At 40.3% G+C, this 10,880-nt stretch overlaps 1 protein-coding gene across 2 annotated transcripts; it reads left to right on the top strand.

The window, feature by feature from the left end:
• The first annotated feature begins 658 nt into the window (after positions 1-658).
• LOC106958432 (transcription factor EB-like) lies at positions 659-7,959 on the top strand. Of its 2 annotated transcripts, none has more exons than XM_015050330.1 (6): positions 659-897; positions 2,865-2,982; positions 3,438-3,494; positions 3,764-3,839; positions 4,629-4,776; positions 4,858-7,959. In XM_015050330.1, the coding sequence occupies exons 1-6, from the start codon at positions 835-837 to the stop codon at positions 5,422-5,424; spliced, it is 1,029 nt and encodes a 342-aa protein (XP_014905816.1). In that variant the 5' UTR covers positions 659-834; the 3' UTR covers positions 5,425-7,959. The 2 variants fall into 2 exon arrangements, with proteins under 2 accessions (XP_014905816.1, XP_014905825.1); XM_015050339.1 differs by having other exon boundaries at positions 660-897; positions 3,444-3,494.
• The last annotated feature ends 2,921 nt before the right edge of the window (positions 7,960-10,880 follow it).

Raw genomic sequence — 10,880 nt, 5'->3', positions numbered from 1 at the left:
AATGCTTTTTTTCTTTAAAATTTCATTTTCAAGTGACTTTTAGGGCTTTTTTGAGCCCAGGAGAAAAAAAAAATCATATAGTTAGATATTGCAAGTCAGTTATTAGTATAAAGAGTTTGAACTCTTATATTACAATAATTACCATATCAGTGATGTTTGCTATTATTGGACATTATTAGGCTCATCTATTAATTAAACCACAGTATGTTAATCTTTCAAAGCAGCCACTGAATGTTCCTCCTTTCACTCAGCATGTACCCACAGCGTCCAATCAGTTATATCTTCATGCAGCCATAAACAAAACCACATAGACAAACAAAGTGAAGTGCACGAAACAAAGTGTATAATTGGCATAAACACTAAACATTCCATCCGTAAACCGTGTTGGACATAGTTAGCAATAGCCAGGAAGACATGCCGGGACGAGGACTGTGCTGCGCTTTGTATCCGAGGAAGCAAACTCAGAAAATTAACAATTAAGCCGCCACCAGTTAGAGTTCAACTTGTTTACAAGACATTCGGAGAGAGGGAGGTGGAGGGAAGGGGAAAAAAAAGGGAGGGAGGGAGGGAGGGGGTGTATACGGGTGGGGGCGATGAGGACAATTTATGCTGGAGGGAAAACAGAGTGAAAGTCCAGTTGGGGGAAAGTTCACTCCTGTTTGGTGGAGAACGGAGGTAGAAGACGAGCCGGAGCTGAGGTCATTCTCTTAGCAGCAGCAGCAGCAGCAGCAGCAGAGGAGGCGTGCGCCACAAACCTCTGCATGTGCCGCCCGAGCCCAGGAGAGGAGAGAAGAAGAAAGCCCCCCTCGGTCTTTGTAAGCAAAGGAGTGTAGGATGAAGGAGATGAATAAGACGTATGCCATTGTGGAAGTTATTGAAGGAGAACAGATTCAGCTGGTAAGATAAAAAAAGCTCTCTGGCTGCTTAAACATGACTTTGATTTAGATCTGAGGCAGTGGATTGTCCCTTTTCTTATGCTGCGTGTTAAGACTTTGGACTTCTGTCGGCGATGCATCAGCATATTTTCACACGAGCATATTATTGGATGCTTTTTTTTCCCCCCTGCACTTCAGATTCTCCTCATTCCATTTCGTATTGTTGGATTTCACATCTCAATTTGAGCTTAAATCAAAGCAGGCTCTGATACTGTGTGTGTTCAACTTCACTAACTGCTGCGTGGAGACAGAAACCCACATACACAGCTGTGGCTTTATCTCCCACCGCCCTGTGCGGTTGATTGGTTTAATCACTTAAACTTTGTCTTTGTGCATGAGTCTGTGCTGCACTGTGTGATTAGATTGGTCAGCACACACCAATCAATCTCAGTGTCTCAAAAGATGGCTGCTGAAGAACTAAGTAGAAACTGCACATCAGTGTGTTAACTGTGTGCTGGTTAGATTCCAGCTTACCCGGCCTCTCTTTATTCCCTTTAATGTCAGCACAGTGAGTAAAACTCACCTGCTAATCCTGATGGGGATTAAGACAGCAAATTCCTTGGAATTCTTGGAATCTTTTAAACTTTAGCAAAAGCTGGGGGACACCACTGAATGCCAGGCACAGAGAGAGCGTTTTGAAAGTCTTCGAGCAGACGGTGACACAGGCTCAGAATTAGCTGCTAATTAAACGAGCAGACTGTTGGGATTTCCCGATCAGGATGTGCGAAGTGAAGTGCAGAAGCACGGAGGAACAGGCTGAGACGGAGCGTGCGTTTTCTGGCATCTGTCGTCAGCAGAAATAATGTTAATATGACCGGTAGAAATAAAAGTTTTTTTATTGGGATTTTATTGTGTGTGATGATTTGTTTTAAACATTAACCCGAAAAAACATCAGATTTGCCTATAAATGAATAGCCATGCTGTTGAATGTCTAATTTAATTAGTTAATAATCGATTTATGCTTTCTTTTTTTTTTCTTTTAAGCCATTTTCCACACCTTCACAGCTCAACTTTCTAATAATTTGAAGCGTTTTGTTTATATTGGTATTGAATTCTTTCAGCCTAGTTGCAAAACTTCAGAAATACCCGTTTATGTTCATGTCTGTGAATGTGTTTAATCCTCCAGCTCGCACAGTAGCTTGCAGATTAAGTTATCTTTCTCTTTGAGCTCTTTATCTGTCAGGCCTCTTTAGTAGGGCCACATTCGTCCCTACTGCTTTAGGGCAGTCTGAAACGGCTCCTTGATGGGTCTAAAACTCATTGACTCCTTGGCCTGCACAATTAAAGGGAAATGAGTTCTTTTTAATTGTCCTCACCGAGTTAAATCTCTGTTGTTATATAGAGTCTAAAGTGCAAGATATTGGAGTTTGGAGCACTTCGCAGGTGTAAATTCAGGAGCAGGAGAAGGCAGAGGAGGGATTCCGGCCATAAAAGACAGATAAGGTTGACAACGTGATTGTCAATCATTGCTGTGCATTTGGCAAGCTGATCTCAGGTGTGATGTTATTGCATTACCTGCTGCTGTTTGCACTTTACAGCACAATAAACACGAACACTGACTCCATAAAAGTATTTTACAGGTTGCAAGAAGCCGTGAAAGATTTCTTGGTAGGGAATAAACGTATTGAACAAAACTGAAGTGCAGACGGATGAGATTATACTTTATAGGGTACTCGTAATGTTGTATTTTGTAAACTTTAATCTAATTGTAATTTTACACTATAACACAAACATATATTGAAATAGCAGCATCGTTTTTCATGTTTGACCCGACACGTATTTGCTTTTTTTTAGAAAAAGACTGAGCCATTACTTGAGTTGATGCAATGAAATAGTTATTTTTCAAACGCTTAACGTGTGGTCTGTATTTAGACATGTTTTCTAAAAATAAAGTGTATGTCTTTTTGTTTGTGCTCCCCTCGCTCCCAGCTCCCGCTTTCCAGCAGCCACCTGGACGTCTACACGGGTCCTGGGATGAAGGTGCCAACTATCGGAATGACAAGCAACTCCTGTCCCGCCAACCTGACCATCAAGCGAGAATTGTCAGGTGCGAACAACTGAGTTTTAAACAAATTTCGTTCTTTATAGATGATGTAAAAGTTGGGTAAAGGAAATCATTACTGTTTAAACTTTACCTTTAATAACATAAAGTTACCTCATTTTTAAAGTGCAATCAGTAATACTTTTATAACAAATTCATATCAGTAGTGATTTCTTGGTTAATGTCAAGTTGTCATAACAAAGACATTTTGAATAATGCCAACTTTGTATTAAAAGTGTCATAATTTACCAAATGACGCTTTATGACAACAGTCATAACTATTCATGAAGGCTTATTCATGTTTATGACAGTGTCATGTCAGTCTTATTCAACCCCCTTCAAATAAAGTGTTACCAAAAGTTGTCGCTCTAAGAACCACGGTGACCCTTTCTGGTAATCTGTGACATCTTTTTTGTTGCACTTTGACAGTCTTTAGCTGATTACTTTTTGTTTTTGCAAAGACACAGAAGCCCGTGCGCTGGCCAAGGAGAGACAGAAGAAAGACAACCACAATCTAAGTAAGTGTCTTTGCACTGGACGCATTGACAGCGACAAACATGCACAGCACAGTTGGCCTCTTGCACAGTTTGCTACAGCTTTATGCTGATTTAGCTGACATAGTGTAACAAGTGGGTGGATAGTTAACTTGATCGTTTCTGCTGTTCTAGCACTTAAGAGTAATTGGCTGTGACTGTTTGTGACTCTGTGTGTATTTGTGCTTTTTCTTATGATTCATCTCCAAAATGCAAACATATTTTTCTGTTTCTGTCTCTTTGCTCTGCAATAGTTGAAAGGAGGAGAAGATTCAACATTAATGATCGAATCAAAGAGCTGGGAACCATGATTCCCAAAACCAATGACCTGTGAGTGTCTTTTAGTTTGCTTTGTTTACAGGAAACATCTCAATAAATTACAATATTATCAAAAGTTAAATTCATATTACATTCACTACTCAGAGAGTGATGTACATTCCAACCATTTACTTTAGTTGGTTTTTATCATTCTGACTCTCAGCTAATAGAAACCCAAAGTTTTTTCTGAAATTCAGCATATTACACAAGACCAATAAAAAGGGATTCTTATGGCCATGTTATGGCCTACACAGTCATTGGGAAGCATACTGACTTGACATTTATACAGCAAGCAGTCACCTATGCCCTCCTTGAGGTGGGAGTGTAGCTACAGATGGTCATTACTGAGGAAGGAACCTATTAATGGAGAAATCAAGTGAAGGGAAAAAGTGTATTAGAAAAAAGAAACAACAAGAACAACTGCAGGCTTGAAAGGAACCTGAATCAAAGCCTGTTTAGGAAGAGGAGGACAAATCACAAGGCGTGAACTGCAGCAGGATTGAGAGCTTTGAGAGCTACAACAACAGATCTATACCCGACTTGGGCAACCATGAACAAAAACACCTGTTGGTCTTATGTAATTTTGGATTTTCATGAACTGTAGGCTACGTTAATCAAAATGAATAGGAATGAAAGCTTAAATATATATATGTATAGTGAATATTTATACATATGTTTCATTTTTTTAAATTGAATTACTGAAATAAGCTATGTTTTTAATGATATTCAGATTCACTGGGTGTCGGTGGATCCACAGGACATTATGAGTAACCAGCTGTGTGTACATTCCTCTGTTTGCAGCGATGTACGTTGGAACAAAGGTACTATACTGCGCGCATCTGTAGATTATATCAAACGCATGCAGAAGGATGTGCAGAGATCCAGAGAGGTGGAAAATAACTTCAAAAGGATGGAGATGGCCAACAAACAGCTTATGCTACGTATCCAGGTGGGACACTTAACAGAAATGCATAAACAAGAAAACAATGAAGGCGATATTTGGGATGACGTTTGATTTTGCTGCCAACAGGAGCTGGAGATGCAGGCTCAACTACATGGCCTGCCAAGTAACTCCCCATCTGCCCTGAACCCGAGTGAAATGATGCCTCCTTATATAAAACAAGAGACCAGCCCAGAGCAGAACTTTTCTCATGCCCAGGCACAAGTCCTCCACCAGTCCCAGCACATACCCCACAACCAGGCTCAGCCCCAGCAGCACCACTTCCTCCCCCAGGCCCACCTCCATCCTCAGAGCCAGCTCCAGCCTCAGGCCCGGCAGCTGCCACCGCTCCCACAGCATCTCCCACCCCAACAGCCCATCCAGTTCCCAGCCGTGGGCAGCTCCCAGCCCTTTGACTTTGTCCAGTCACTGGACCTGTGCGATGGGATACATGGATTCTCAGACGGCATGTCGGGGCTGGGTGACCTAGGCGGACTGGACGTCCAAGGGAGGAGAGGCGAGCTGGGCTTTTTGATGATGGATGAGCCTTTGTCCCCCATGGCCGGAGACCCGCTGCTGTCTGCAATGTCCCCTGAGGCGTCTGTCGACTCCAGCCGCAGATCCAGCTTTAGCATAGAGGATGGAGACATCATGTAGAAATGTAGCGAGGTGGCAGTAAAACTGTAAACAGCATCAAACAAAAAATAAGAAAAACCCTAAAAATATGCACAATATACAAAAAAATAATCAAATATTTACCAGGTCCAACATCACACACACTTTGTGGTACAGGTATCTCTCTTTAACGGTACAGTCCAAACCAGAGGGTGCACCAGTCTCACAGACGTTGTTAGTCAGAGCCGGCCCAAGGCAAAAACAAACTAAGCTGTTGCTCGGGGCCTCCAGGCCAGCAAGAGGTGTCCATAAGTATTTGGATTCTTAAACAGAACATTGATCTCAAATTATCAAAATTCTTTTGACTCATTTAGAAAGCCAAGAAACTCGACGTGTGCACTATTTGTTATAATTTATTCGTAGTTGCGTCATTACGTTATAGATCACAATTTAATGTCAGTAGTTAAATGTTGCCAGCTGCTTTTGTGTCTGTGCTAGAGTCACATTTTAAGGACAATGTAACTATTTAAAGCATAAATTACAATTATGCCTCTTTAGTCATCAAGAGTCAAAAGTGTCACAATTCAGTACATCAATAAGTTGCACAAAAACTTTATATAATAGATCATTTAAATAAAACAAAATAAATCACATGAATTAATTAAATATCAAAACAATTTAGAAACAAAGGCAGTTTAAAGTTTGTATACATTTTATGTCAAAAGCATGCATAATGGAAGTCTTTATTTTATTCCATTGTACTATGAGGCAGCATATAGAAATTATATTTATCCGTTACCTTAACAACACTGCTGTCCAAGATTTTACTCGTACGCCTCCATTGGAGCTACTTAAAGTGAACTGGAGTGGGGTCCAAATCAGATTCTGCATTCGGCCGGCTCTGTTTAGAGTAAACATTTTGCGCGCACACACTCAAGTGCCTGCAAGTTGATCCGTACAGCTCGAAACTTTGCCTACCAGGCTGAGCATTTCCGGTGCTGAACCAACACACAGATCGCTTGTGCAGCACATTTAGCCTAATTTCCAGCAGGGTGTCTCTGAATCCTATCTGAGCAGAGGACAACACCAGTAGTTAATTAGATTGACGGTATCGGATGCGAGAGCAAATGGGGGCATTGTCTCACGTGAAAGTTATTTGCCCCCCACCATCCCCTCCCCATCTCACCCTTGCGCACCTCTTTTAATAACCGTAAACGATTCGGTGTATGATAGTTAATAAAATGGAAATAGCTTTATGGTCCTGCATACATAATTCACCCTGAAGGGGAAGCAGTCTTCTGACATAGCTGCTCTCCTCACTTTGCTTTTCCACATTTTTGCTTTGGCCACACATGTTAGGTGTTGATAAAGATCTGAGTTGGCCCTGATGAATTGGAGGGATCTGTGGAGGAGTTCACATCTTATGATTCAGTTTAAAAAGATAATTACTCAGTGGGTGGGTGGAAGAAGTCTTCAATAAACTCTTGGTCCTGCATGCTTTCAGCACAGCTTGCTAAAGTGAGTGGCTACCATTAGTACCTTTACTTGCTGTTTTGATTTGACTTGAAACATATCCTAATGCGGTTTCAGTTAATTGTGTACAGATGAAACTTACGGCTTCATAAAACATAAAATTTTATGCGCAGTGTTTCAGATCCTTTTTTTTTTTTTTTTTTCTTTTTTAACTGACTGCACATCTTGCTGGAGGTGCAAATGCCATAATCACAGACAGTGTAACAACGACCATTATTGGGAGCAAAGTCCAGTCAAGGACTTCAGTACCGATCAAACACCTAGATGGAAAACCTGATCCGATTCTTGGGATAGGATCCAGACACCCCCAGTCAGGACCTTCACTCTGACACTGTCAAGTTATGTGAAGTAATGAAATTCTTTGGATGATCTGAAAGCATTAACTTTAACTTATGAGTTGTCAAAAAACTGTCAAAAAATACTCAGGTATTGTAACAGAATGCAAAAAACCCCCAAAACAAGCAAACAAACAAAAAAAAAACAGCATTTGTTTTGATCACTCAGTTGTTTCAGAGCCATGATCTACACACCCTTGTGTGCCTTTTCATTTACTTTTCTGCCTCTTTTTACAGCATGTTTTTATACATTTTGGGCCGTACGCAGCTAAGATTTTTATAATCGCATTCAACCATGCCTTTTTTCTGTCTGCTTCAGCTAAACTATGCAGTTTCCGGGGGATAAACGTAATTTTATATATGGAGTTTTAAGGGTTTGTGAATGAGGTCCAACGGGAAAGGCAGGTGATGTTAGGTTTTAATGAAGGAGGACTGTGAAAGTTTGGTCATGCATTTGGAACAGTTTTGTAAGCACAGAATCAGAACATATGCACACAAACACACTCTTTAGAGAAACGTGTAAAGACTATGATGCGGTGCAGTCTTTACATGTTCACGCAGACGCGGACGGCTGCGGAGGCGAACTTCGCGCCATCACTCCGGCCGTCATGGTAACGGCTGAACCAGGTTGAGTCTGTTGTGTCTCTGCTTGGGTTTGACTTTAATTTGTTGTCGCTTTTGATCAGAACAGGTAAAGTTGGACAAAATACAAAAAAAAAAGAAAAAAAAAAAGAACATTGATAATTTTTTTTTTTTTTTTATGTTGACCTGTGTTCTTTATTTTAGAGTTTGTCATTTATTTTATCTGTTGAAGCACTGGAATCTCTATTATTGTTTAGACTTTGTAAAAAAAAAAAAAAAAAAATATTTCAGATGTCATATACCACTATGCCACTTAAATGTATTTTATTTTTATCTGTTGTTTTAGTTCTATTTCAATTTTATTCCAAGTACAGTTTGGGAAACTACATCATCAAGTGTTCCACAACAAACAAACAAAAAAAAAAAGTAAACGGTTTATATACTTCTGAATTTCAAATAATTTTAAAAATGATAACATTATTTACATTTGGGGCATGATTATTTTTTTATATGATTCAAATTATTTGTTTTGGTCTGCTTTAACTTTTACTTTTGGCAGATGGATATTAAACATGATCCCATGATTTGACTGAAATCTAATGACTTATTTAATGAATGTAAAGTTTTGGGTGGTTCTGGTTGAGCTGAAAAAAAAAAAAAACACATCTGTGACTCCATGAAATCCCAGAGGCCAGTATCTTTGTGTCTCTATGGTTCTTTATCACTGATTCTGCAGCCACTGTTGTCCAGAAAAAGATTTTTTTTTATTCTTCACTTATGTTGCACAGTCGCCCAGACCACACTCCAAAGAGCTCATTTGTTATTTGATTTAAATTGCTCTGCAGAGCAACCCAACAGAGAAACGTGGTTCTACTAAAAATATAAAATGTTTTTTCCAGAACCAATCCTCCGAGTTGTGATTTATTTGTTGTTTTTTTTCAACTTGTCAGACCTCCTGTAATTCAAAAGACACAAGATTGAAAACCTGGAGTGTCTTCAGTCCAACATCTGTTAGTCCTTGTCCTTTTTATACACCGAGTTGCAAAAGTAATCACACCCATCAAATTAAAAAAAGGGGGGGGAAAAATCAAAGACCAACCAGTGTGTTTCATTGGGAATTTATGAGATAAGCACAAAGTAGTATATTAAATTTGAAAAATGATACATGGTTTTTAATTTTTTATAACCGATTATGTAAAAAGTGCATATGTGCCTCTCAGAATCAACAATTTGCTGCAACTACAGCTGAAAGTGTTTTGCATCTACAAAATTTTATTTTTTTGCCCACACTTCTTTGCTAAACGGCTCCATGTCATGTTCTGATCCGTCAATATTATTTTTCCACACATTCCCACTCTCAGTTGTATTTGACTCATTCTAGCTCAGACTACATGGATGAATTATTCCACTGTAGCTGCAAAGTAATCTTGTGCTTTGAAATCTTCATTTAAAACCTTTGCCTTTTTCTACGAGAGAAATGAGGGGGTGGAGTAAATATAAATGTTGTAAGTTATACACTGACGAAAAACTGTGAGTCATAAAATAAACGACAAAAATCTTTTTTAAAAAAAATAATAATACAAAAATGCAAATCAACAAAAACTCTCATAAATGAGAACATTTCTTCAAATTTTGTGGTGAAATACTTTAAAAAGCCTTAGCTTCACATTACCCATTATAATCTTTAACCAATAAAGTGAACTACAGGTTTCACATATAAATCCCAGCATTTGTGTCCATTATATTTCCTGCTAGAGATCTTAAGTTTCTCTTCACCTGATGCTACATGGTTTGTCCAGCAGAGGGCACCAGAGCTTTACAATAAGGAACACCAACCAGTTTCCTCCTCGTGTTTTCTGACAGCTACTTCCGCAGCAGTCACAGGAAAAGGCCTGAGTCGATGTGTAATTAACCTCTTTTTTAATGCAACACTCAATTGACTAATCAGATTCCTGCATATTCCCAATGGAACGAAGGGCACGAATCGGAGGAGTCGTATTTAAATTTAGCTGTTTTAAATCAAACACCACAACACCACCAGTCCAATCCAAACAAGAAGGCGCCAAGGGTTTTGACAAAATACGTTGTGCTCGTATCGGGTCAAGTTTAAATGCGAGCTATCTTCTGTAGTTCGCCCACCATAACCTCTCCTGCAGCTCGTTCCATCATCTCCTGATGTATTAGTCCGCCGCTGCTTTGGGATGATCCATATACCGTCTAACTGCCTTTCTTAAGTTAAATCAGGGTAATCTTTTCTCTCATCCACACACTCACTTGCTCACGCACACACACACGCTCCCTGATAGTGAGGAGCACGCTGGAGTGCAGTGATGGTGTCTGCAGCCCATCCACAGTCCTATTCTCCAGGGTCTTTATGATGCTAATGTACTTCCCGCTCTAATAAATCCCTGTAGAGCTGCAAAGAGTAGATCTTATGGCTCACTCTGATCGCCACCTTTTTGCCCATCTTCCCTCCTCCAAAGACACACACACACACACATGCGTCACTACAGAAATGCCTGCCTTGCACTTCTACTAACACTCGGTTGGCTGTTTAGCAGGAGGGAAAGAGGGGAAGGGTTGAGACAAATCAAACATGAAGGGGCAATTTAAGAAAAGTTGGCTCAGGCAAGCAGGCTCCGGCTTTGGCTGAGAGCGCCGGGATCCGAGAAAGAGAGGAGACGCTTTGAAGGAGGAGTAGTTACTCATGGCTTCCTTTCTCTATAAGGAAGGAGCCTCTTCTGAAGTGAAGCACCTCACCGCCCTAGAAAGGCACGAGGAAGAGGGAAACCATGAAATAAAGTTCAACAAGGAGTGAACAAGGTGCTTCATTCACAGCCCAAACCTCTAATGCAGGGAGGCAGAATGAAACTTTATCCTCCGCTCTGACCAATACCTTCCTTTTCATCCTTCTTCTTCCTTCACCAACATGTCGCTCTCCAGCAGCCCCCTCCCTGCGTTGCTGCTGGGCTTGGTGTGTGTGTGTGTGAGTCCTCTCTATATCTCCTGGGAGCAGTGTGTCACTCAGCTCGAAGCCCACGGAAGAGA

This window comes from Poecilia latipinna, unplaced genomic scaffold (assembly GCF_001443285.1).
Source record: "Poecilia latipinna isolate Pla-1442-1.1 unplaced genomic scaffold, P_latipinna-1.0 Scaffold48, whole genome shotgun sequence".
In the NCBI taxonomy this organism is placed as follows: domain Eukaryota; kingdom Metazoa; phylum Chordata; class Actinopteri; order Cyprinodontiformes; family Poeciliidae; genus Poecilia; species Poecilia latipinna.
This window is presented reverse-complemented; position numbering and strand designations above follow the sequence as displayed.